The 26338-nt window shown below is 66.6% G+C and overlaps 1 protein-coding gene across 4 annotated transcripts in view; it reads left to right on the forward strand.

Annotated features, from left to right (window-relative positions):
* KCNQ1 (potassium voltage-gated channel subfamily Q member 1) overlaps window positions 1-26338 on the forward strand; it is a 224877-nt gene that overhangs the window by 42348 nt on the left and 156191 nt on the right. For all 4 annotated transcript variants that reach the window (XM_079788850.1, XM_079788852.1, XM_079788851.1 and 1 more), the window contains exons 3-10: window positions 1320-1446; window positions 1877-1955; window positions 2274-2370; window positions 2864-3004; window positions 9620-9730; window positions 12518-12613; window positions 13208-13336; window positions 14019-14163. In XM_079788850.1, coding sequence (XP_079644976.1) covers window positions 1320-1446; window positions 1877-1955; window positions 2274-2370; window positions 2864-3004; window positions 9620-9730; window positions 12518-12613; window positions 13208-13336; window positions 14019-14163 — 925 coding nt within the window. The remainder of the gene's footprint in view (window positions 1-1319; window positions 1447-1876; window positions 1956-2273; window positions 2371-2863; window positions 3005-9619; window positions 9731-12517; window positions 12614-13207; window positions 13337-14018; window positions 14164-26338) is intronic.

The following is a 26338-nucleotide window of genomic DNA, read 5'->3' on the forward strand; positions in this document are numbered from 1 at the left end:
AGCTTTCCTCTCTCCCCATGCAGACGCTGTTTGGGGTGGGGTTCTCCGGAGACGTTTATCCCCGGGAGGCAGCTCCCTCCCTTCCCGGTGCGTGGGGTGTTTTACCCTGAAAGGGTGTTGAATTTTGTCAAACGCTTTTTCTGAGCCGGTTGAGATCATGCTTTTTCCCCTCATTCCGTTGGGGTGAGGTATTGTATTGATTGATACTCACATGCTGAACCGTCCTTGCATTCCAAGAATAAATCCCTCTTGGTCATCGCGCCTAATCTGTTCAATATGCGGCAGCGTCCGCGTGCCTGGGTTTTATGGAGGGTTTTTTTCATCGATGTTCCGGAGAGATACGGCTCTGGGTTGGTTTTTTCTTTCTTTCTTTCTTTCTTTTTTCCTGGGAGTGACTTTGTGTGGCTTCGGTATCGGGGTGATGCCGGCCTCACCGAATGAGCTGGAACGTGTCCCCTCCTCCTCAGATTTTGGGGAAAGTCTGCGGCGGATTGGTGCTGGTTCTTTCAGTGCTGGGTGGACCTCACCAGCAAAGCGGGGGGCCCAGGGCTCTCCCTTCCCGGCGGGGGGCGGGGGGTGTTGATTTCTGCCTCCATCTCCGGACCCCTTACAGGCACGCTCCTGCTTCCTCCCGGTTGAGTCGTGGGAGGTTTTGTGCTTCTAGGAATCGGCCCACTTCACCCGACTGGCCGGTGCGGTGGCCTAGGCGCTGGCCTTCTGAACCGGAGTCTCACCCGCCCGTCTTCACTTGTCGCCCCCTCCACCCCCTCTCCCTCCACCCCCCATCGGCCGTCTGTCCACTGTGCGTCCATCCGCTGTCACTCAGACGCTCGCCTCGGCCCTGGCTTCGCCCAGGTCCCCGGCTGCAGGCTGACATGGGGCACAGCCTTTCTCGGCGCCCGGGCGATGGCAGGGTCTCCCACGTGGCAGTCACAGCCGACAGTGAACCTGCCCCTCCTCCCGGGCCGGGGTCCGTGATGCCCTCTGACCCCACTGGGCTCTTCCTGCTGCGGCCCAGCCCCCCGGCCCGAGGCGGCTGAGGGACCCTGGATGCTGCGTGGCCTGAGCGTTGGGGCTCCACACGTTACACGAGCGCTGGCCGGAGACGGCGGCCCCTGGCACCATGTTTCCCGGGCCAGGCCAGGGCATTTTCCCGACCCAGAGCCACCCCGAGCCCTGCGGGCACGCCCCCTGGGCCTGGAGGGCCTGGTCTGCAGAGCAGGGCGCCCACTGCCAGCGGCCTGGGCCGGGCAGGCCGGGCGCGACGGCGGAACGGGCGGCGGAGCCCGGCGGGGCGCTCACGGGCCTCCTCCCCACAGGAGATCGTGCTGGTCGTGTTCTTCGGGACGGAGTACGTGGTTCGCCTCTGGTCCGCCGGCTGCCGCAGCAAGTACGTGGGCGTCTGGGGGCGGCTGCGCTTCGCCAGGAAGCCCATCTCCATCATCGGTGAGTCACGCTGTCCCCACGGGAGCATCACCCCGAGATTCCAGGCCAGCGCCCCAGGAAGGGCGGGTCGGGCCGGGCAGACCCCCATCCTGAGCGCCTCCGGGGGAGTCCCCGGGCTCCACGGCCCCGACAGGCAGGACCCGAGGCCAGCGGGTGCCCTCCAGGTCCCCCAGCACAGGGGCCGGCCTCAGCGCCCAGCCCCCCCCCCCCCCCGCCCTCAGGCGCTGCTCCCGGGACAGGGGTTCGGGGCGCGCTCGGCACAGCAGGGTGCCTGCCTGCTGCCCTCAGCAGCCTGCGGGCCGGCCTGGGGTGGGCGGTGGGCTCGGCAGGTGCCTGGGACAGTCCCTTTGTGGGACCCGGTCCCACCAGCCACCGGCTCTTTCCGCGGGGCCAGCGGCCGGGCTGTGACGCGGGAACTCTCCGCCCGCAGACCTCATCGTGGTCGTGGCCTCCATGGTGGTCCTCTGCGTGGGCTCCAAGGGGCAGGTGTTCGCCACCTCGGCCATCAGGTATGCCGGCTGCAGGCGCTCGGCCGGGATCGGGCCCCCCCTGAGCTGAGTTAGGGATCCCGGCCCGGCCCGGGCTCTCACTCGCTGCCGGGACCTCAGTCTGCTCCTCCATCAACTGGAGGGGTCCGGCCGGAGGCGGCCTGGGGGGGGAGGGGAGGACCGTGCAGGTCTGGCCCGGGCTCGAGGAAGGGCGAGGGGCCAGGGGGTGGACTGCGGTGAGTGGCGGGCTCACGGCCAGGTTGGAGGGAGGCGCCCGGGGGCTGTGGGGCGCGGCCGGCGGGGACCTGCCCGGCGGGGACACAGGCTTCTCCTTCGCAGGGGCATCCGCTTCCTCCAGATCCTGCGGATGCTGCACGTGGACCGCCAGGGCGGCACCTGGAGGCTGCTGGGCTCCGTGGTCTTCATCCACCGCCAGGTGGGCCGGGGCGGGGCGGGGGTGGGGCGGGGCAGTGGCCTGTGGCTGGCATCCGGGCCTGCCAGTCTGATGAGGCGCCCACATTCCTCCCGGGTGGGGACAAGGGGCTGTCGGGCCGAGGAGAGGGAGACGGGCCACGTGGGGAAGGTCCGGGGGCTCGCGGTTCCAGGCAGGCGCGTACCATTGCTGCTCCCGTGTCCCCGCCTGGCCCTCGGAGCCACAGGAGGAGAACCGGGCGTCAGGGAAGCCCGTGCCGCCCAGACCGTGTGCCCAGGCGGTGGCGGGGCCTGCCCAGCTCCTGGGGGAGGGCCCCACAGCGGTCTTGGACCAGAGTTGTGAGAAATAGCCGTTGAGCAGTGCAGGGTCCGCGTGGGAGACGTGGCGGAGATGGCGTGTCCCTGTCTGGGTGCCGTGGGGCCTGGCGGCCGGCGTGCGGCACCCTCCCCGGCCCGCCGCCGCCCGCGCTGCCCGCTGACCCGCCCCTCTCCCCCAGGAGCTGATCACCACCCTGTACATCGGCTTCCTGGGCCTCATCTTCTCCTCCTACTTCGTGTACCTGGCCGAGAAGGACGCCGTGAACGAGGCGGGCCGCGTGGAGTTTGGCAGCTACGCCGATGCCCTGTGGTGGGGCGTGGTAGGTGGGGCTCGGGCGGGCGGTCTGTGTGGTGGGGGCTGCACGGCCTCTGCTCCCCCCGCGCCCCCCCCCCCCGGGGCCTGGTTTCTCAAGACTCGACGCCTCATTGATGGGGACTCCGGCCCCAAAGCCGGAAACGCCGTCTGCGCATGGCTGTGCGTGTGAGGGCCAGCCGGCCACCCGCTGCGGGGGCCAGGGGTGCAGCCGGGTCTCCCACACCCCTTCCCCGGGGCACAGCACTCTGGGGCCACATGAGCTCGCGGCCTAGGAGGCTTGTGGCCGAGCGGGAGCCCCTGAGCTGGCGGGGGGGGGGGGGGGGAGGGGGTGCCCAGGCCTGGTCGGACCAGGGAGACGGGAGGGTGGCAGCCTGCAGGAGGTGGGCCCAGGCCTTGGGGACAGCACAGGTCCCAGGGGCACTGGGCAGGGGCAGGGCCTGTGCCAGCCCCCACGTGTTTCTCCTTCCAAGAAGGAGGGCCCCCGCTCTCCAGGGCTCCCCACCCTCCCCCCCAGCGGGCGCCCCTCTCAGATGGTCCGGGGGGCAGAGGGCGCTCTTGGTTCCAGGCAGGCACGCCCCTTTGCTGCTCCCGGGTCCCCACCCATGAGGCCGGGCTCCCAGACAGGGCTCCTGACATCGGTCGAATCGGTGTGTTTTCTGGAAGCTTCCAACAGGCCAGGCTGCTCAGCGAAGGCAAGGGCATGCTGACCCGGCTCTGGGTGGGCACGGCCCCGGTTCCGGCCCTGGCTGCCCTCCCTCCCTTAGGTCTGTGCCCCCCAGGTCCAGGGGGGCAGCCCCCGCAGGCTTGGTGGGGGCTTCGCCCTCAGCAGCGAGCTGGCCTGCGGTGGGCCGAGGGCCACCAGCTTGGTGAGGAGTAGAGGGTTCCCAGGGCCAGCAGCACGTGGGCGAAGGCCGAGGCTCGGCCGACCCGGGCGCCCGGCGTGGTGCTGCCCCCACCTCCTCCCGGCTCCTGGAGCTGCGGGCAGCGCGGCCCCCCTGCCCCCGCCCTCGGCACGGCGGCGCGCCCACTCCCACACCTGTGCAAACATCCGCCCGCCGGCCAGGAAAACGGCCCCTTTGTGCCCGGCTTGGCACCGGTGCCCCGGGCCTCGCCGTCAGCTGCAGCCCCAGCCTCGGCCACCGTGGGCCCTGGCCTGGCCATTGTTCCCGCTGGGCCCTGGGCCGCCTGGGCCCCTGACACCCCGGGCCCGGGGGCAAACGGCTCCCATTCATCGCAGCGGCTGCCCCTGCAGCTGTCCGGGTGCCCCCGCGGCTTGAGTTATGGGCTGTGTTCCTGGCGCGTCTCGGACAAACAGCGCGGCCTGGCTGGGGCTCCCGGCCAGCGGCATCTGTGGCCGCGCAGTTGCTGCGCATCGGTTTCCTGTGTCCCGGCTGCGTCCACCCCCCGTGCGTGCCGGCACCTCCTCCCCCTGCCCAGCCCTGAGAGACGGGGGGGCGGGGGGGGGGGCTCCGACCCAATGGGTAGTGAGGCCCCCAGACCCCGGACAGGGCGAGGATCACCGGCCGGGCCATTTCTGATCTGCAGGCTGGGGCCGCCCAGGAGCCAGACCGGCTGCTCAGGCGTGGGGGGCAGACCCAACAACAGGGCCTGGGGAGGGCTGTGCACTGCATCTCCTCTGGAGCCAGGAGGCCGCGTGGTCCCCGCGGGCCGTCAGCCCTGGTGATAGCTGGGTGAACGAATGAATGAATGAGCCGGTGCCTCGGGGGGGCTCTGCCTGGCATCGGGCAGTGGGGTGTTGGTCTCCCGGAGTCCCGGGGTCCCCCACGGGGTCTTACACAGCAGCCGCATGCTCTCCAGGACCCTCTGGGCATGTGGCCACATTTTGTCTCCTACGGGGACGCTCACCTTTGGTCGGGGTCACGGGGTCCCCCTTCCTTAGCCTCCCGGACAAGGGCCCTGTTCCCAGGGGCGCTCACACGCCGCGGGTTCGGGCGGACACACGTTTCGGGGTCACTGTTCAGCCAGGACGGACAGCAGGCGTCCCGTGGACTTCCTGGGACGGTGCTGCCCGCCCCCCCCCCCGAGTTCCCACACTGCAGCGAAGGGGCCCCCCGTCCCCCCTCTGAGGTGGGGACGCCCCTGTGGTGCGAGCGCTCCCCGCCCCCCACCACGTGCGGCGCCCCACGCCCGGCCGCTGGGTGTGGGAGGGTGGGAGACTTTTCCCTCTGCCCCTGGAACAAAACGCGAGTGTGTGTGTTCAAGCCGGGGCGGCGGGGACGGCTCTGACACACGGCGCCTCTGTTCCGTGCCCCGGGGTCTCCGGTCGGAGGCCGCTGGGCTCTGGTTTCCCGGATCTAAATTTAGAGTCCAGCGTGGAAGCGCGGGCAGCCGCCTGCCTCTCGGCCGCCATTTCCACCGGTCTGACTCCCTGCCCGCCCTCCTCCACCGCGGCTCCCGCAGGCTCCGGCCTCACGGGCTGCCTTGCATCCTGGCGGGGGCGGGGGGGGGGGGGGGCGGGGGGGGGGGAGGTCAGAGGGCTCTGGAGCCGAGTGGGCGCCTGCGTGAGGACAGGGCCCCCCAGACACTCACCCATAAGCCCTGGGTGGGGCCAGGGTCAGGACCTCCTTGGAGCTGGGGAAACGGAGGCCCCAGGCCCCCACCCCCGCGCTCAGAGCCCCCCATCCAGGGCCCTTCCTCTGGGGCCGCGGTCGGCAAACTCATTCGTCCACAGAGCCAAATAGCAACAGCACGACGACTGACACTTCTTTTGAGAGCCACATTTTTTAAACTTAGACTTCTTCTAACGCCACCTCTTCAACATAGACTCGCCCAGGCCGTGGTGTTTTGTGGGAGAGCCACACTCAAGGGGCCAAAGAGCCGCCTGTGGCTCGCGAGCCGCAGTTTGCCGGCCGCGGCTCTGGGGGAGCCTGGGAGGACGTGTGGGCCCCGCACACCCTGTGCCTGTGGACCGTCTAGTGGGAGGTCCCTGTGGATTCTGGGAGCCTCGCCAGAGAGCCCGCCCCCAGGAAGGGCTTTTGCAGCCGGGTTTTGCAGGATGGGTAGGAGTTTACAAGGCGCTTCCTCTCCTGCCCCTGCGGACACCGGGGGCGCAGGGAGGGTGGCACGCGGGGTTGGTTCTCTTTGGGGCGGGGTCAGCACGTGGCAGCGAGGGGAAGGGGCGATGGCGGCACCAGGAGACAGCGAGACAGGAAGCGGCGCCGTGACCGCGTGGGCAGGAGCCTGGGGCCGACGCCAGACGCGGGGCGGCATCTGAGCTCCACCGCGGACCCGCTGTGTGGCCTTGGCGGCTCACGCCCCCTCTCTGGGCCCATCTGTGAAATGGGTATAAGATGCACCCGTCGGAGAGCGACGTGAGGGAGAGCTCAGAGAGGCTGGGGCACCGGGCGCCCAGCGAGGACGCGGTAACGGCTGGTTGTACGCTTAGGGGGCCGTTACCCGTCCCAGCTCCTCTGGCCGGGCCCGAAGCCAGACGCTCAGGATGGGCCCAAAGCAAGCTAACTCACACGGACGTGTCTGTGGCTGCCAGGGTCCAATCACACTCCCTCGCCCTCTGGCCTGAGGGTCCTGCCCCCCCCCCGCCTCCTCTGGGCAGGTGGGGGGCTGCAGGCTGGGTGAGGCTGGACTGGGAGGGGGGCGGCCGCTGGCCTCCGCTCTGCTGCCCGGCCTTCCTGGCATCCGGGTGTGGCGTCTGGGGCTGGGCCGGCCTCGGTCACGCCCGCTCAGTCACTTCCCCGCGGTGAGCCTGCCCCCCGGCCTCAGTTTCCCCTCACTCAGGGCATCGGCGCCAGTTTGTCGCGTGGACGTGCCACCCGTGGGAGCCCCGAAGGGCCCTGCTCTTGGCCACCCCTCCCCCCGGGAAGATGGCCGTGCCAGTCCCAGATGCATCCGGCCCGTGGGGTGGCCGCGGGCCGACCTCCCGCCCGGCGGGGTCCAGGTTTCGGGCCCAGGAGGGCGGCCTCAGCGGAGCGCGTGGGGCGCGGGTGGGGCCGGCCGGCCTCTCGCGTCCCGTCCTTCGAGAGGGAAGCGGAGCAGCAGAAGCTCGTGGGAGGACGCGGCCCCAGGACGGGCCTGCCGGGTCCGTGCGGCCACGTCTGAGCGGCCCGGCGCCCGTGCGAGGCCGCGGTGGCCGTACCGTGTCCCCCCCCCCCCCCCCCCCGCCCCGGGTCTGTGGGCCGCGCGGACGTGCCGATCTGCATTCTAGCGTGCCGCGTAGGGGGCGAGCCCCGAGCAGGCGGCTGGAGGGCCCATTCCTGAGCTGCCTGTGTCTGCGAGCTCCGGAAAAACAAACAGCCGTGGGGACGGCCGTTTCCTCAGAGGCGGGAGGACGTCGTTAACTTGACAAAGAGGGTCTGTGACAGGGGCCGAGGGCCCCGCGTCCCCAGCTCTGGGCCTGTGCTCTCCGTGGGGGCTGGGGGACCCCCGGCCCGGGCACCCCAACCTGTGCTGACCAGCCAGCAGGCAGCCCCTGCACCTCGCGGACGGCGTGGGCCCGGCCTGGGCGGGACCTGCACGAGGGCCCAGCCGGGCTCTCTCTGCTCGGGGTGGTGGGTGGGGGGGTGGTCTCAGGCCCCTCGCCCGCCACCCGCTCCCGCTGCCCCCATAGCCCTCCCTCCCTCCCTCCCCTCCTTCCCTGTGGGTTTTTGCAGGAATTTTGGTCGTTTCGAAGGTTGTGTTACATGTTTTTGAGTCTCCGGGCGCCCCCAACCTTTGTGCCCAGGTGTGGGTGTCCCCCCACCACCGGGCTCCCTGCAGCCTCGTCGCCTAGGTCCCCTGCCGTGCAGCCCTAGTCGGAGCTTTTTACTCTTAGCGATCGAAGTCCCCCCAGGACGTGTGCGCACGCGGGTTCTATCCGTTGGCCTGAGCACAGAGGGAAACTGAGGAACTGTTAAATGCCTCCGTAGTAACTCACTAAAGTAAGAGACGCTCCTTACACGCTAATAGCATCTGTTTGCGTAATAAAACCAACTCCTGAGAGCGGCCTCGCCTCCCAGAGCGGGCGGGGCAGTGCCGGGGGGCGGGGGGCGGGGGGGCGGCCCGTTTGCAGCCCCAAAGCTGCCTTTGCTCCCAGTGCCCGGCCCTGGAGAGGCAGCTGCGGCCCAGGCGTCCCACGTGGGGCCCAGGCCCTCCCGGGAGGACACCCCGCCGACAAGGGGGCCTGGGGCCTGGGCTCCCCCAGGGTCCCCTTATCTGCCACCCGCCCTCAGCCGGTCTGTCTCCGCCCTGAGGCCCCCGGGCCCTGCTCGAGGTGCGAGGTGCGAGGTGCGTGCGCATGCGACATGGGTGCGAGGGCCTGGGTCTGAGCGTGCCCGGGTGTCAGGCTCGACCTGGCAGCAGCCGCTCTGTGTGACCTTGCCATGCCGTGTGTGCGTGTGTGTGTGCTAGGCATGCACGTGTGTGCCGTGTGGCCGTCCTGCACGCCAGGCCCTTGCACCGCTCTGCACGTGCGTGATGTCCGCCTGCGTAGGAAGGTTTGCGAGTGCGCGCGAGGGGCCTGCAGGGCCAGCGCCGGGCTGGCCTGGGACGTGCCATGTCTTCCGAGGCCCAGCCTCCCCCAGCCCCGGTTCCTGCCGGCCTCGCCTCGCTCCCGCGGTTCTGCGCAGTCACGGTGCCACATGGGCCTGTGAGGGCCTCACCTTCAGGCGGACAGAGGCTGCTCAGGGGCCTGCCAGGCCCTGCCTCCATGTCCCCGCTCCCACACGGCCTGGGCGGGAGGCGGGGGCGGGGCCCGGATGGAAGGGAGGTCCCCGCGGACCTCAGGCTGTGGAGGCCGCTTGCTGGCCTGGCCTCCCACAGGGAGAAGCCGCTGCCCAGGCACAGGCCGGCTGGTCCACGGGCGACAGGGCCGGCCAGGGGGTCTCCCACGGCCCCGGAGCCGCAGGGACACTGGGCCCCGAGCCTGCTGTCCTGCGTGCAGGTGTGAGCTGTGCCCGCCGGGCAGTGGGTGCTGGGGCATCCTCGGTCTCCTGGCCAGGCTCGAGCCAGGTCCTGGAAATCCCAGACTCGGGGGGCAGCTCGGGCCTGGGCGGGTGGGCTCCGGAGTCCCTACAGCACGTCACCGTCAGCTCACGCTGGAGCCCAGGCGGGGGGGCGGGGGACTCAGGTGGCAGCAGGAGGCTGGCCGCAGGGGGGGAGCCCCAGCCCGCTGTCACTCCGCAGCCTGGGATGGGGACGGAGGCCCCCAGACGGGAGGACGGGGCTGCGGCTGCTTCTCGGGGAGGAAAGGACCCAGAAACATGTGGTGCTGGTGGCGTCAGGAAGTGCGTGTCATCCGTCCGGCTCTGTCGCGGGCCGGCCTCCGGGGGGCCGTGCTCAGCGACGTAGGTGGCCTGGGGCAGCCTCCCCAGGATGAGGCAGGCGCGGGCGGGAGGCGGGAGGCCTGCGTGTCCATTGGCGCCAGGCCCCGTGCCCACCCGGTGAGCGGGCCCAGGAGCGGCGTGGAGATCCCGACCACCCCGTGTGCACTGGCCAGGCAGGGTCCCCACTGTGAGCAGACCACTTAGTAGGGCAGCACACGAGGAGTCCGGCAGAGACCGCCTGCCCCTGCCCGTGGGGTGGAGGTGGTGTAGGGAGACAGATGCCCGTGTCTGGATTCTGGGGCCTGGACCGCTGACCACTGTCGCCCCCACCTCCCGCACAGGTCACGGTCACCACCATCGGCTACGGGGACAAGGTGCCCCAGACGTGGGTCGGGAAGACCATCGCCTCCTGCTTCTCCGTCTTCGCCATCTCCTTCTTCGCGCTCCCAGCGGTAGGTGCTCCGCACGGGCGTCGCCGCTGCTCCCCAGCCTCCCCCGGGCTCCCGGCCAGCAGGGCCCCACTGTGTGCGGGCCCCACTGTGTGCAGGGCCCCACTGTGTGCGGGGGCCCCACTGTGTGTAGGATCCCCACTGTGTGCAGGGCCGCACTGTGTGCAGGGCCCCACTGTGTGCGGGGGCCCACTGTGTGTAGGATCCCCACTGTGTGCAGGATCCCCACTGTGTGCAGGGCCCCACTGTGTGCGGGGGCCCCACTGTGTGCTGTGTCCCCACTGTGTGCAGGGCCCCACTGTGTGTAGGGGCCCCACTGTGTGTAGGGTCCCTGCTGTGTGTAGGGCCCCACTGTGTGCAGGGCCCCACTGTGTGTAGGGGCCCCACTGTGTGTAGGGTCCCTGCTGTGTGTAGGGCCCCACTGTGTGCAGGGCCCCACTGTGTGCGGGGGCCCCACTGTGTGCAGGATCCCCACTGTGTATAGGATCCCCACTGTGTGCAGGGGCCCCACTGTGTGCAGGATCCCCACTGTGTATAGGATCCCCACTGTGTGCGGGGGCCCCACTGTGTGCAGGGCCCCACTGTGTGTAGGGTCCCTGCTGTGTGTACGTCCCCTGCTGTGTGCAGGATCCCCACTGTGTATAGGATCCCCACTGTGTGCAGGGTCCCCACTGTGTGCAGGGTCCCCACTGTGTGTGGGGCCCCACTGTGTGCTGTGTCCCCACTGTGTGTAGGGGTCCCACTGTGTGCAGGGCCCCACTGTGTGTAGGGTCCCTGCTGTGTGTAGGGGTCCCACTGTGTGCAGGGCCCTACTGTGTGCGGGGTCCCCACTGTGTGCGAGGTCCTGCTGTGAGCAGACTGCTTAGTGGGGAAAACACGAGAAGCCCAGCTTCCTGCCCGGCCCCAGTGGAGAGGCGGCTGGAGAGGGCCTTTCCCCGCACCCTGGGGTGCAGCCTGCTTATTCAGTCCCCAACGGGTAGGGTGAACCCCAATCGCGGCTGCCCTTTGGGTACCTGGTGAGGGAGCTCGTGGCCCTGCACTGTGGCCTGGGAGGGGTCCACATCCTTCCCAGACCCACAGCCCAGGGGTAAATCGGGTGCATGCTGCGTGTGCACGCGTGTGTGCGTATGTGTGCGTGCACACTGTGTGGTGTGTGTACCGTGTGGGGTGTGCATGTGGAATGTGTGTGTATGTGTGTCTCACGGGTGCATGCATCGTGTGTATTTGCATATGCTTTGCGCCCGGCACATGTTGTGTCTGTACCTGTGTCCTGTGTGTATGTGGTGCACACGCATTGCGTGTGTGTTGTGGATGCTGTACATGGAGCGCACACGTCACAGCCACAGTGCAGTGTTGTGTGTGTGCACGTGTCTCGTACGCCTGGACCCTCTGCAGACGGGGGCTCCCCGCGTGAGGAGCCGGTCCCTGCCGTCTGCCCTCCTGGGTGTCCCCCTCCTGGGTGTCCCCCTCCTGGGTGTCCCCCTCCTGGGTGTCCCCCTCCTGGGTGTACCCCTCCTGGGTGTCCTCCTGGGTGTCCCCCTCCTGGGTGTCCCCCTCCTGGGTGTCCCCCTCCTCCTGGGTGTCCCCCTCCTGGGTGTCCCCCTCCTGGGTGTCCCCCTCCTGGGTGTCCCCCTCCTCCTGGGTGTCCTCCTCCTGGGTGTCCTCCTCCTGGGTGTCCCCCTCCTGGGTGTCCCCCTCCTGGGTGTCCTCCTGGGTGTCCTCCTGGGTGTCCTCCTGGGTGTCCTCCTCCTGGGTATCCTCCTGGGTGTCCCCCTCCTGGGTGTCCCCCTCCTGGGTGTCCCCCTCCTCCTGGGTGTCCCCCTCCTGGGTGTCCCCCTCCTGGGTGTCCCCCTCCTGGGTGTCCCCCTCCTCCTGGGTGTCCTCCTCCTGGGTGTCCTCCTCCTGGGTGTCCCCCTCCTGGGTGTCCCCCTCCTGGGTGTCCCCCTCCTCCTGGGTGTCCTCCTCCTGGGTGTCCCCCTCCTGGGTGTCCCCCTCCTGGGTGTCCCCCTCCTGGGTGTCCTCCTGGGTGTCCTCCTGGTGTCCTCCTCCTGGGTGTACCCCTCCTGGGTGTCCCCCTCCTGGGTGTCCTCCTGGGTGTCCTCCTGGGTGTCCTCCTCCTGGGTATCCTCCTGGGTGTTCCCCTCGTGGGTGTCCCCCTCCTGGGTGTCCCCCTCCTGGGTGTCCCCCTCCTGGGTGTCCTCCTGGGTGTCCTCCTCCTGGGTATCCTCCTGGGTGTCCCCCTCCTGGGTGTCCCCCTCCTGGGTGTCCCCCTCCTCCTGGGTGTCCCCCTCCTGGGTGTCCCCCTCCTGGGTGTCCCCCTCCTGGGTGTCCCCCTCCTCCTGGGTGTCCTCCTCCTGGGTGTCCTCCTCCTGGGTGTCCCCCTCCTGGGTGTCCCCCTCCTGGGTGTCCCCCTCCTGGGTGTCCTCCTGGGTGTCCTCCTGGGTGTCCTCCTCCTGGGTGTACCCCTCCTGGGTGTCCTCCTGGGTGTCCTCCTGGGTGTCCTCCTGGGTGTCCTCCTCCTGGGTATCCTCCTGGGTGTTCCCCTCGTGGGTGTCCCCCTCGTGGGTGTCCCCCTCCTGGGTGTCCCCCTCCTCCTGGGTGTTCCCCTCCTGGGTGTCCCCCTCCTGGGTGTCCTCCTCCTCCTGGGTGTCCTTCTCCTGGGTGTCCCCCTCCTGGGTGTCCCCCTCCTGGGTGTCCCCCTCCTGGGTGTCCTCCTCCTCCTGGGTGTCCCCCTCCTGGGTGTCCCCTCCGCGGGGCCGGCACCACGCGGCTGAGCGGCCCGTCTCCCAGGGGATCCTCGGCTCCGGGTTCGCCCTGAAGGTGCAGCAGAAGCAGCGGCAGAAGCACTTCAACCGGCAGATCCCGGCGGCGGCCTCGCTCATCCAGGTGAGTGCCGCCCGGCGCCCGGGGGTCAGGGCCCGGGGCTCCGCGGCCTCAGCGTGTCGGCCGTCCCCGCAGGCACGGTGCTGAGTGCCAGTGGGCGTGGGGTCCCCCCACAGGTGGTGTCCCTGCCCCAGGACCCCCCCAGCCAGCACCGCCCACCTCATCCCCCCCACAGGCTCCCGTGGCCGCCCTCCTACGCGTCGTCCCGTCCAGAGTGGGCACCGGGGCCTCAGGGGCTCTGCCTCCTGGCCACTCAGCCCGCCTCCCGCCGGCCCCGGGCCGCTCCTCCTGCCCTGCCTGGTGCCCACAGCCCCCGGCATCCTCGCGGGAGGGAGCCCAGCCGTTCGGCTCTGCCCGCCCCGCCCCTGCCCTCACTGTGCCACCTCAGGGAGACGCAGCCACAGCCAAGGCCTCTGGTCTGGGCTGCAGCCCCGGTGCGAGGCGTCTGCCCGCCGCCTGGGGGGCTGGGGAGGCGAGGGCCTGGCAAGGGAGGTGTGGGTGGGGGCATGGCGGGATCGGGGCTGCAGCTTCCGCAGTGCCCCCCCCCGCCCCCCCGCGGACGGTTCGGCAGGTGACAGCCTCTCCCTCCGGTTCCAGACGGCGTGGAGGTGCTACGCGGCCGAGAACCCCGATTCCGCCACCTGGAAGATCTACGTGCGGAAGCTGCCCCGCGGCCACAGCCACGCGCTGCTCTCCCCCAGCCCCCGGCCCAAGAAGTCGGCCATGGTACCCGCCCCCCCTCCCCCCTCCCAGGACGGGCCAGCGCCGGCAGGCGGGGACTGTGCGGGTCAGCCCCGGGCACTGGGGGGACATCCATGCTCGACCCCGCCACCCGTGTCCCCAGACTCAAGGCCACGGCGGGCGGGCCAGAGGGGGTCCCCAGGCGGGACAGCTGTGGGAGAAGGCCCTTGAGGGGCCCCGGTGTTGGGCTGAGGTCACAGCCAGGATAGCGGGGGGGGGGGGGGGGGGGGGGGGCTCCGGGCAGGTTTGGCTGCAGTGGGGGGCGGCGGGTGGGTGGCCCCGCTGCGGCCCACGCCCTCCCTGGGGGACCCGCCTCAGTGTCCAGCTCCCTCTGCAGCGTCTGCACCGCCGTCCCTCGGCCAGAACCTTCTCCCAGGGCCCCACGCGGCCTGCGGCCTTCCTTCCGCCGGCACAAGGCCCCGTAGATCCCCCCTCACGTGCTCGAGCCTCCTGGGGCCCCAGCCCTGGTCCCCAGGCCCTGGCGTGTGCCTCTCCGTCTGTCCGTCCACCCGCCCCCGGAGTGAGCTCTCAGGGCTGAGACTGGGCCGAGCCCTGTGGGTGGGAGGGTGCTGGGGCCGGGGCCCTGGCCCGGCGTTCTGAGGCTGGCGGGAGACTCCCATGAGCCGCCCATTTATTGTCTGCGTGGTTTTTGTTGTTGGTTTTTTAGGTAAAGAAAAAAAAGTTCAAACTGGACAAGGACAACGGGCTGAGTCCGGGAGAGAAGACGCTCACGGTCCCTCAGATCACGTGTGACCTCGCCTCGGAGGAGCGGCGGCTGGACCCCTTCTCGGCGGACGGCTACGACAGTGCCGGTGAGCCCCTCCCGGGAGGCTGCGCGGGGCCCGGGCGCGGCTCGGACCCCTGCCCACTCCTGCCCAGGACCCTGCGGTCGCCGGGTGGGCTCAGGGGTCCCAGGGCCTGGCACTGGCCTGCTGGCCCGACGTCGCCTCAGAGTCCTGCCCCTGCTTCCAGCCGGGGCGCCGAGGCCCTGCGTGAGGACGGGGCCATTGTCCCAGCGTGGCCGAGCCTGTCCTTCACCCTCCGCACCCACGGGCGCCGTGCCCGGCCCACCAGCACTGGGCTCACGGGCAGAGGACCCGCTGTGTCCTCTGTACCTCGTGATTGTCCCTGGCAGGAGGCTGGCAGTGCGCTGGGGGGGGTGGGGGGGGGCTCAGCCGCTGTGCCGGGGGAGGGGCACTGCCCCGTGGGAGTCGTCCTGGGAGTCAGGCGGGCAGGACGGAGCCGGGCACCCACCCCGCGGGGCCCCAGGCTGCCGTGGCCGCGTCACGTGCCTCTGGCTGTGGCTCTGGCCCAGCCGCGTCGCCGGTGAGGCCGGGACGTGCTCCCGCTGCTGCCGGAGCGGGCACAAAGGACGATTGTGCCCACAGATGCCCGGTGCCCCGCGGCTGGGCTTGGGGGCAGGGCCATTGTTGGGATGCAAATGGGGGCTTTCTGCGGATGCTAATGGGCAGGTTGGGCGCGGGGAGAGGCCTCCTCCGCCGGCCGACTGCGGAGCCGGCGCTGCGTCCATTCAGCCGTGCGTTGCCCAGCGCACGGCGCGCCCACCGAATGCTGATGAGGCGCCCGTGCCCGGGAGGTCGGCGCCTGGCGTGCGGCTCTGCCCGGCCGGTCCTCTTCCCCAGCGAGGCCGACCGTCAGCGGCCCTCGGCGTCGAGCCTCGCCCCGAGGGTTGCCCAGGGCGTGGCGTGGAGAGCCTGGCGTGGGGGGAAGGGTGCGGCCCCAGCTCCCCGTGCGGCGCCCGCAGCCCTGCTTGGCCCAGGCCCCCGTCTGAGCCTGGCAGGTGCACTGTGGGCGAGCGGACGGGAGGTCAGGCTGACACCACCCCCTCCCGCACTCGGCTGGCCGGGGAGCGAGGAGACGCACGCCCCCACCCCTCACAGGAGCGCGTGGCAGGTTTAGGGAAACTGGAAACCCACAAGCCAGCAGCTTGGAACGTTTTTTAAAGTTGTAGCCTATCCGTGCAATGGAGTGTGCTCAGAAACAAAGGAGTAGACTCTTCATGGCCCTGCTGGCGTGGCTCCGTGGATAGAGCGTCGGCCTGCGGACTGAAGGGTCCCGGTCAGGGCACAGGCCCTGGTTGCGGGCTCGATCCCAGGGCGGGGCGTGCAGGAGGCAGCCGATCAGTGATTCTTCATCATTGATGTCTCTCTCTCTCTCTCTCCCTCTCCCTTCCTCTCTGAAATCAATAAAAATATATTTAAAAAAAAAAGAAATAAACTGTTAATGTGCAGAATAGCCTGGGTGAATCTCAAAATAGTAATCATTATTTTTTATTGATGAGAGAGAGAGAGAGAGAGAGAGGTTTGTTCCACGTATTGATGCATTCATTCATTGATTGATTCTTGTATGCGCCCTGACGGGGGATCAGACCCGCAACCTTGGTGAATCGGGACGTGCTCTGACCGGCTGAGCAGCGGCAGGGCTCCGAATAATTATGAGTGAGAAAAGCCAGGACAAAAAAAAAAAAAAGAGCACAAACTGTCCTATTTTACCTCTATAAAACCCAGAAAATGCAGACCGCCGTAGAGGGATACATTCAGTGGCCGCCTATGGATGGGGGGAGCCTGGGGACAGTTTTGGGGGGGCGTCCACGGGACTCAGGAAACTCGAGTGGGGGGGGTGGTACGTCCATTGACCTTGACTACGGCGATGGTCTCCTCGTGTGTCAAAAGTGTGACCAAATCGCACACGTCAGACACACATGCAGTTCACGGCGTGTCCGTTCTGCCTCAAGGAGAGACACGTACAAAGCAAAGATGTTTTGCAAAGCGAGAAAATAACGAGAAATACCTCTGGGAACAGCGTGGCCGCTGGTTTCAAAGGCCCAGGGCCCGCGTTATCGCCGTGCCGCACAGCTCCTGTAAATCATGAGGGGAAAGGCTTACGTCTGTAAAAAGCAGTCCCCAGGAAAGGAAATACCATCCGTCTGAGGGATGAAAAGATGCTGATAAGCTGCATTATGATAAGAGGAATACAAATTAAGGCGCTGGAGTTCTTTGCTTATCTGATCGCTCAGGACGAAGGCATCTGATCGCGCCCTCCGGGTGGGCGCACCCCAGGCGCTCCTGTGGGAAAGAGCTCACGGACGGCGGCCTCCCCGGAGACCGGCGCGGCCTCTTCCGTGGACGTTAAAGGCTCGGGCGCCCTTCGACCCCGCCAGAAGCAGGCCTGCACCGACATCACACGTTTGCTCAGGGTCTGTTACCCGGACACCGACGTGGGTGCGCGTTCAACAGCAGACATGAGCCAGCCGTCCCCCCCCCCGCCCCCCCCCCCCCCGCACGCCCGCCACGCCCGCCTTGCAAGTCCGTCTGCTCCACAGCATTAAAGCCGCACCGTTTCCTCTGCCTGGGGAAGGCCACCCCAGATGTCTGGCCCCCGAAACGACAGCGCCCGGGGGCGGGGGATCAGGGCCCTGTCCTCAGGCGTGTGCGAGCGGGGTGTTGACAGAAGGGGGTCCGCCGGCCCCTCTGTGGCCCGGTACAGACCCGAGAACGGGGAGCCGCCCCCTCGAAGGTGAAATGTCAGGAGGAAGCCGTCAGTCCCCTGAGCCTGAGCCCGTCTTCAAGGACCCCAGGCTCTCTTTGGTCTGTTTTACGGTCGTGCGTTCCGAATCCGTTCGCCGTGCCTCTGGGTAATTTATTCATGGCGGATCCGTTCCTCCAGGGGTTCGGGGGTGTCACCACTTGGTAGACGCACGTCTCCCCTTGATGATTTTATGTCCTCCTGTAGCTGTTGCCTCTCTTTTCCCTCCTTCGAGCTTTATTGTTTTGCTTTTATTTAAAAAAAAAAAGAAAAAAAAAAACACCACACCAAACTCACGAGAGATTTATGTTTTATCAGGCATTCGGTCTCTTGTCAGACGCCGCCTCTTTCGTCTTGTTTCCGAGTCCCCCGACGTGGCCTTTATGTTTATCCGTTCCCTCTTCCTGGGCAACTCCATCCTTTCTTTAGACTTAATTCGGAGTGATACTCAGTTCATTTATGTGAAGTCTTCCTTCCAAAAGGCACCTCCAGGCTATAAATTTTCCTCTGATTGCAGCCTTAGCTGTGACACAGACCTCACCATGAAATACGTCCCTTTTCATGGCTTTCTCGGCAGTTTTTATTTCGTGTTTTGATTTTCCTCTTTGATCTGTGGTTCTTTTAAGAGATGTTTTCTTAACGGCCAAGCAGTCCGCGTTTTATCGCTGTTATTTATTTCTGATTTAACTGGCTTGCGGGGAGAGCGTGTGGCCTGTGACATCGCTTTGGAAAAGGAAGGCGTGCTTGGTGTCCAAGGGCAAAAATAGCATCCTTACGTCCGTGAGTGTTCGTGGACGGACGCGGGGAAGGCGTGGTCTCTCTTGGTGGAACACCAACGGTTATTGGCATGTACAGGCCAAGTGCATGGAGCAGGGACGCGCAAATGCGTGAGACGATTATTCGTGCACAGATGCACATGTTTACTCACTGCATCCCTCGGATCGGCTCCAACCCTCCTTATGACGACCATTCTTTTTATCCAATGTACCTGCTGCCGAATTCGGGACCAGGAAGACAAAACCCCGCCTTTACAGTTCCGTGTCCAGGCGTCCCGTGGCGGGCGTGGGGGCGGTTTGGGGCACAGCCCCCGGGCAGAAGCCCGGCTCTACCCCTTCTCCGGTGTGACTCCGGGCAAGCGTCTGCCCTCTCTGTGCCTCCGTGTCTCTATCCGCGAAGCGGAGATCCCGGCAGGGCCGCTTCCGGGGACTGTCGTGTTGACGGAGTGAATCCACACGCCTCGGCCCCAGGTCTGTGCGGCGCCTGCACCCCCCTGTCCCCCTCTTCTGCTCTGACCTCCCCTCCACTCCCCCCCCCCCCCCCCGCCCAACAGCCCACACGCCACCAGCTCCCTATGTCACGCGTCTCAGGGCTGGTCTCTCTCTGTTTTTGTTGTTGTTAGTCCTCTCCTGAGGCCGTTTTCCCATTGGTTTTTAGAGAGAGTGGGAGGGAGACGGAGAGACAGAGATATCGATGTGAGAGAGACACGTGCCTGGTCACTCTGCATGAGCCCCGACCAGGGCCCGGGCCGGGGAGGAGCCTGCAGCCAAGGTTCATGCCCTTGACCGGAATCGAACCCGGGACTCTTCGGTCTGCAGGCCGACGCTCTATCCACTGAGCCACGCCAGCTAGGGCAGGGCGGGTCTCTCTCGAAAGCTTCCTTAAAGTGACATGACCAGGTAAGGCGCACACGCCTCACTCTGCAGGTGTGGGGCCGTGTGTTTTGTGTCGTCCTTCGTTTGCCCGGCCTCCCTCTGAGCTGTCCCTGTCCTCACACTGGTCCCGGGGCTCACGGGACGCGATGAACTCAACGCGCGCCATCGAACGGGGGCTCGGCGTTCACGTCCAAACACACGGGGCCGTTGGACACGTGCTGTCTGCATGTTGCCCTCCCCCGTTCCGTGACCGTGTGGCGTCCCTCCACGCACACTGGAGCCGCTCATTCCAAACGGTTCGGTTCTTCTCGGCGGTCTTGTTTTCTGTTCCCCCGACGTGGCCTTCTGTTGGTCAATCCCCTCTTCCCGGGAACTTTGTCCTTCAACTTCATTCAGAGCGATGCTTCGTCCGTTCACTGGACGTCTTTCTTCCAAAAGGCATCTCGAGGTTATGGGTTTCCCTCTGTGCACGGCGCGCCGCGCTCTGTGGCGGCAAACCCGCTCGGCGCCCGGTTCCGGGCGGTTTTCTAAGCGCCTCCGTGCGCCCGCGTCCCTACGACACGTCCGTTCATTTCTGGGGACCATTTCCCGGAGGCACGCGTTTGCTCGGGCCGTCCTGACGGAGTTCTCCGCTGCGTGGCCTGACAGACGTGATGGAGGCTGGGGTCCGAGACCGGGGTCACCGGCGGCTCCTCCTGAGGCCCCGCCCGTCCTGTGTCCACACGCGGTCCCTGTGTGTGTGTGTGTGTGTGTCCTGTCCTCTCTTCGTACAAGGACCCCAGTCACACCGGGTGAGGCCCTCCCTGGCTCCTCTGCGCCATCCATGGTCTTGTCTCGTCAGCCCGTGGGCGGGGCCTCTGGGCACCAGCGATGTTCGGGGCCACGTCGGCCGTTGCCGAGGGGCTGCCGGTGGGTCGTAGGCTGTTCAGCAGCATTGCAAGCCCGTCAGGGTCCCGGCAACACCCCCCCCCCTCAGGTTATGACAACTAACCTGTCTCCAGGCATCACTCAATGTCCCTGGCGGGGGGCGGGGGAACCCCCAGGTGATAACCACTGGGCTAAACGGATACCCCAGGGTTTGGGGGTTTTAAATATATTATTTTTATTGACTTCAGAGAGGAAGGGAGAGAGAGAGGGAGAGAGAGAGAAACATCAGCGATGAGAGAGAATCATGGATCGGCTGCCTCCTGCACGCCCCACACTGGGGATGGAGCCTGCAACCTGGGCACGTGCCCTGACCGGGAATCGAACCGTGACCTCCCTGTTCCTGGGTCGACGCTCAGCCACGGAGCCACGCCGCCGGGCAGGGTTTGGAGATTTGGGGTGCAGGGTTTCTTGGGAGTAATGTTGAACTCGGAGAAGAATGTGACCGGATGTGCTTCGCTCACGGTGACCCCTGCCCCCACTGCTTTCCCACTGACCCCCGTCTGTGCACCCCAGACCCTGGTGTTCGGAGAGGACGTGGCCCCGAACCGCTGCGCTGTGTTTGCTAGAAAACGCAGGCAGCGCCGTCCTCCCCCCGGCGGGGAGTGCTCACCCGACCCCCGGCCCCCACCTGCTCCCGGCCCGTTGGCGTGGCGACGGCCCTGGCGCGGCGGCGGCCTCCGGCGCGGATCCAGCCCAGGGCCGGGTCGCCTTCCACCCCCACGTCTCCTGATCCCCTTCTAAGCCGGACACGGCCCGGCTCCGTCTTTGCGGCATTGACATTTCAAAGGGTCCCCCCCCCCGCCCCCCACTCGGCGGCGGGCCCGACTGAGGTTTCCTGGTGGTGACCTGGAGCCTGAGCGTCGGCCGCGTGACCAGGGGTGCTTCTCGGAGTCACCGCCAGGCCCCCGATGCCATCTCACGCTGCAGGTGTTTCTCTGACCCCCGCCGCACCCCGTCCTGGGTCCCGCGGGGCCGACCCGCCGTTGGGCCTGGTAACCAGGAAGCGGGCGAGGCGAGGTGCTCCGAGGCGCGCAGATACCTGCTCCTCCGCACACAGCGCCCGTGAGGGCTCCCGGCGAGGCCCCGGTGAGGCGGCCGGGCCTGGTGATGGTGACGAAGGCTGAGCAGCTCCGGGCCCTGGCACCGCCTGCGGACAGGACCGTCGGCAGGAGAGCCGGGCTGGGGAAGAGCCTCCGCCCGCGGTCCCTCCTATCGGTTCCTCTCTGCCGTGCGTCCTGTGGACGCTGTCCTCACCCTTGGCCCCTTCGTGACGGCACCTCGGGTGGCCCGGGCGTGGCGGGGGGCGGGAGAGCCCCCCACGCGGGCTCACGGCCCCTGTTTTAGGGTTTCTCTCTGTCCCGGTGCCCCGTGGCTCAGGCTCGTGCTATACCCGCTCGGCCCAGCCCTGCACACAGGCCGTGCCCGGGGCCCCGGGCCTTTAAGTGGGGGATGAGCTCATTGGGAACCTAAGTTGGGGCGCTGGGGCGCTCACGGCTGGCAGGGCTCTGCTCTCCGCGGCCCTCTCCTCCACGGGACCTGTGGCCCCACCACGGCCCCACCCGGCTCTCCTTCTCCTTTTACTCCTCACCCGAGGGTGTTTTCTCCACCGCCTTCTGGACAGTGGGAGGGAGCGAGGGAGGGAGGGAGGGAGTGAGGGAGGGAGGGAGGGAGGGATCTGAATGGGAGGCACATCGATTGGTTGCTTCCCGCCGGGATCAAAGCTGCAACCACGGTACGTGCCCTTGACCGGAGATCAAACCCGTGACCCTTCAGCCCGTGGGTCGACGCTCTAACCACTGAGCCAAACCGGCCAGGGCTTCGTCCATTTTTAAAAACGAAACTTTGTATCTCTAGGCCAGTGGTCCTCAACCTTCCTGATGCCGCGACCCTTTCATACAGTTCCTCATGTTGTGGTGGCCCCCAGCCATAAAATTATTTTCGTTGCTACTTCATCACTGTAATTTTGCTACTGTTACGAATCGCAATGTAAATATCTGTGTTTTCCGATGGTCTTAGGCGACCCACAGGGTGAGAACCGCTGCTGTAGAGCCTCAGACCATCGGAAAACACGGGTATTGACATCACGTTCGTTGTTTTCATCCTCATCCTCGGATAGACGTCTTTATTTTAGGGAGAGACGGGGAGAGACATGTGTGTGGGAGAGAAACATCAGCTGGTGCACGAGCTCCCCCACTTCTGGGCTGCGGGCGGCCCCTGGAGATGGACGCCCGGGCCCACGCCCCGCCAGTGGGCACTCCGTCCCGGTGAGGAGGGGGCGGGGGAGACGGCGCTCTGGGCATGTGCCTGGTGAGTGCTGGGCAGAATCTGGTTCAGCACAGGAGACGTGCCCGGCGAGGTCCGAGGCTGTTTATCTCACCGGCCGGCAGAGGAAGCCGGGCCGAGCCATCAAAGGCCTTCCCGCGGTCACGTGCTCGGAAGGGGCACACGCAGGCTCCGCGGGAGCCCGGCTCCGGGGCTGCGAGACCGAGATAAGGACTTGGGCTTGTGACGCAGGCAGAGGGGAGCCCCAGGGGGCTCGGGCTGGGGTGCGACACCATCAGAGAAAGAGCCCCCCTCTCGGCGGCCCACCTTCCCCCGTGGCCGCGTTCAGCAAAGGTCGGTGGCCCCAGAGGCCGGGGCGGCCGGGACGGAGCGCGAAGAGTGCCCGGCGGGTCCGAGCTCACGTGGCTTCATTCCGCACGGCCGCCTGCCCTTCCTCTCTCTCTTAAAGAAATATATTGTTTTATTGGTTTCAGAGAGGCAGGGAGAGGGAGAGAGAGAAACATCAATGATGAGAATCATGGCTCGGCTGCCTCCCGTACACCCCACCCGGGGGCTGGAGCCTGTGCCCTGGCCGGAACCAAACCCTGACCTGGTTCACAGATCGACGCTCAACCCCTGAGCCTCACCGGCCGGGCCAACCTTTCTGGGTCTGCGTCCGAGCCTGCACCCCCACAGAGACGAGCTGGTCGGAGGCGGCAGGTCTGGCTGGAGAAGCCACCGGAGGGGGAGGGAGAATGACCTGCAGACCAGCAGCGAGGGGACCCGCCACCTGCCCGCCGCTGGCCTGTGGGCCGGGGCCTGCCCCCCGGAGTCCCTCCGTGTGGCCCGAGGGGATCCGGTCTCACGAGCTGCCGGCAGCACTGGTCACCCCGACGTGCGTATCGGGGGTGTCCGCACCAGCACCCTTTCCGGAAGAGACCGCCCTTCGTCCCTGTGTCCGCGGGGCTCCTTGGCCCTAGCTCCTCGGCCAGCGAGGCGTGGGGTCACTGCTGGGCCCTCTCTCCCTGCCACGGAGCTGGGTGTCTGCTCCTGTGCAGCCCCGTCCCGTGGGAAACCAGGGAGCGAGGTGCCTGTCCGTGTGTTGAAGGCTTTCGCATCTATGTGTGCAGGTTTTTGTACTGCCCTCGTCCGGTTTTTCGATCGGGGAATCCTATTCTCATAGAACGAGGTGGAAGTAGACCCCTCTCCCATCTCCCGGGAGGGGTGCTGTGCCGTTATCATCCTTTTCCCCTAAAGGTTTGGGAGGAAAACCACCTGGGCCAGCCAAGTCCTTCTCGGGAAGTCTCCCCACCACAGTCCCCGCTTCGGAACGCCCCGTGGCCGCTGCCGACGCCGCGGGTGAGACAAAGCCTCCGCTCAGTCCTCCCCGCCCTCCGCCCGCACCCGCCCGGCTCCACCCGGTCCCGCGCTCCCTCCTCTGTGTCCGCGAGGTCGGGGTCTCCTCACGGGGCCCCGTCGTGCGCGTCTGTGTCTGGAGCCCCAGGAACCGTACCCCCCGCGGCCCGGCCGCCGCCCACAGCGGCTCGGAATCCGGACCCGAGGATGCCGTCCGCTTGGACGTGTGCGCTTGGCCCGTTTCCCCCAAACTTCTGCCCCGAGTTCCGGAGCCGGCCCCGGGAGAGGGCCCTCAGCGAGCATCTGCTTCCGCTGAGGTTGGCCAGGAACTTCCCGGTCCAGATGGTCCCCGTGTCGCTCACGATGGTGGCCGACCTTCAAGCAGCCGGGGAGGAAAAGAGCAGGAACCTTTGAATCCCAGCGGAACTTCCTCGCGAGGCCCGGGGCCATGCAGTGCCCGGCTTCCCGCTGCGTGCGTGCGCGGCGCGGTCTGTGCTTTCTGCGGCACCGGCCCCTCTCGCCCAAGCCGTCAGCTTGACGTGTGTGCAGCTGTGCGAAGTATTCCCTGAGCATTCACTGTGTTCACCCTCATCCTAGGATGGACGTCTTTATTTTAGAGAGAGAGAGGGAGAGACCTCTGTGTGAGAGAGAAACATCAGCCGGCTGCCTCCCATCCACGCCCTACCGGCGATCGGACCCACCACCCGGGCATGTGCCTGACCGGGAATTGAACCCGCGACCTTCAGGGGGACAGGTCGTTGCTCACCCAGCGGAGCCCCGTCGGCCAGGGCTCCCTGCTGATTCCTCCCGTGTTGAGTGCTTTTGAGTGACTTTAGTTGTTTTGTGTCATTTCCCGAGGAGTTGCCCGGCGTGGCCGCGTGCACCTGCGGTTTGGCATCGCCTGCTGGTCTCTGAGTGGAGGGTGTAAACCAGGGTTCCCGGCGTGGGGCGCGCGCCCCCAGGGGGCCATGTGACGTTTAAGGGGGGCAATTCGAGAAGGAGCTGCTCACAGTGAATTTTTGGCATTTCTCAGGGCCGTAGGGGCCTCGTATACAGAATATAAATACACATTGTGACACATTTATGCATTTCAGGTCTCTCTTATGTTTTGAAACTTTATTTGCTATTTTCCCTATCACTTCATATGATTACTATTTTTTTAACCATTTCTCAGTGGTTTCCTCCTCAGGACTTCCGCTGTCCTGGCGTTTTTGATTTTCCTCCTTCGTGGATGCCCTGTTCCTGGGAGGCTTGTTTAGACCACGTTCATGGCCCTTAGGCTTCCTCCACGTGAACAGGGGTTCGCTTTGGGAATAGGAGGAATTCTGTGCCGCAGGGGGCATAGGGTTTTAGAGACGCTCAGGTGGGGCGTGGCCAGAAAAGGTGGGGGCCACTGGTTTAAACCTCCCTTTCGCCGTGGTCCTTTGTCCTCGCCACTTTCAAGATGCGGTCCCTTCCACGCCACCTCCGCGCCCGCTGAGCTCCCGCCGGCGGTGGACGGTCACCTGCCCTTCTTCAACCGCCGCTCGCTGCTGCCCGCCCCGTGCCCCTCCCCCGGGAATCCTCTCTCCCTCGCGTTCCTCCCCTGCGTCTCCGCTGGTTCTAGAACTCCCAGCCGGCCATCCTTTCCTTCAGGTTTTTGGAAAATGTTACGCCACGTCCGTCCGGTCTCCACGGTTTCTGACGAGACGTGAGCCATCATTCGAAGTCGTGCCCCCCTCTCCGCCGTGCGTCAGGGCGTTCGCACGCTTTCTGGTCTCCCGTATTCAGACGCCGGCGATGCGTCCGGGCGCAGCCTGCCTCGTGCTCTGTCTTCACGCAGCGCCTTGACCCGGGAGCGTCGCCTCGGCGCCACGTGGGAGCGTCCCTCCGTCTCCTCGCCGGGCGTGCTGTTTTCATGTGGAATTGCCTCCGGCGGGGGGAGCGTCTGTTTCTGCTTTTGTTTCCTGCGTTTTCGGGCTCTGTTGTCACTCCTGTACGTGACGTCCGTCTTGTGATCGTTCTTATCGTTGTTGCTTAAGCGTCGAGCCTCCGGCCATGATCCCCGTCCCTCGTTGTCTTGGTGACATCGGTCCCTCTGGGGACCTTCCCGCCGGCGTGTGGGGTGGCCGCCGCCCCAGCTCTGTGCTCGGCGCGGCGTGTCCCCTTCCCCCACCCTGGTTCCCGGAACCCGTGCGTGTCTTGGAGTCTGTAACGTGTCCATTGCGGGGCGTGCGTCCGTGGCTCCTGCTCCAGGCAATCTGGCCATCGCTGCTGCTTTGGGGCGTGTTTAACTCACTTACGGTTACTGCGATTATGGGTACGTGGTAGGGTTTCCATCTGCCCGCCATTCACTCCTCCTGTACCGGGCGCCTCGTGCCTCTTCTGAGCCCCTCCCCCTCCTCTCCCGCCCGCTGTGGGCTGAATAAGAGACGCGTCCGTATCCCTTCTAACTCCCGGGTTAGTTTCTTCTTTGCAACGTTGCTTTCTTAGCAGCGTGATCTGGGGACCGCAGTCAACACCGTAACCGAAGACAAGCTGCTTCAGGTCCCGCTCCGTGCTCCCTCCCGAAGTCTCGGTCCCTCTCCCTCCTCCGCCCGGACACTCTGATGGCACACGCGCCGTCGCTGGCCATGCCGCCCGCAGGCCGCAGACGCCCGGCCCACGCGCTTCATTCCCTCTTCCCTGTTCTGAGGAAGGAGCCGTCCTGGCGGGTCCGTCGCCAAGGCCGCCGGCCTTCCTGTCCCGCCGCCTCACCCCTGCCCGGTCGCTCCTCCGGGGTTCCATCGGAGCGTCTGTGCTTTCCGGCGCCGGGAATTCCGTGTGGCTTGTTTTATAACCCGTCTCTCTGGGTGGATGTTCTCCATTCGGCGAGTCACTGTCACCGCTCCCTCTCACGCTTCAGACGCTGTTCCGGCGAGGTCCTCGGCGCGGGTGTGCTCGCCGCTTTGAAGTCTTGGCCTCTGAGGCGGAGGGTCGGGCCCCGCGTCTCTGGGCTGCTGCTCACGCCATGTGTGAGCTCTACTCCCGCTGCCCTGCGCGTCTCAAAATGCGGGGGTTGCCCGACCAGTGTGGCTCAGTGGTTGCGTGTCAGCCCATGAATCAGTCAGGGCACAGGCCCGGGTTGCAGGCTCAATCCCCAGTAGGGGGCGCGCAGGAGGCAGCTGCTTGGTGCTTCTCTCTCATCCTGGATGTTTCTATTCCTATCTCCTTCTGCCTTCCTCTCTCTGAAATCAACATAAACAGCCACCACCAAACCCCGACT

Source organism: Cnephaeus nilssonii (assembly GCF_951640355.1).
Source record: "Cnephaeus nilssonii genome assembly, chromosome: 13".
NCBI lineage: Eukaryota > Metazoa > Chordata > Mammalia > Chiroptera > Vespertilionidae > Cnephaeus > Cnephaeus nilssonii.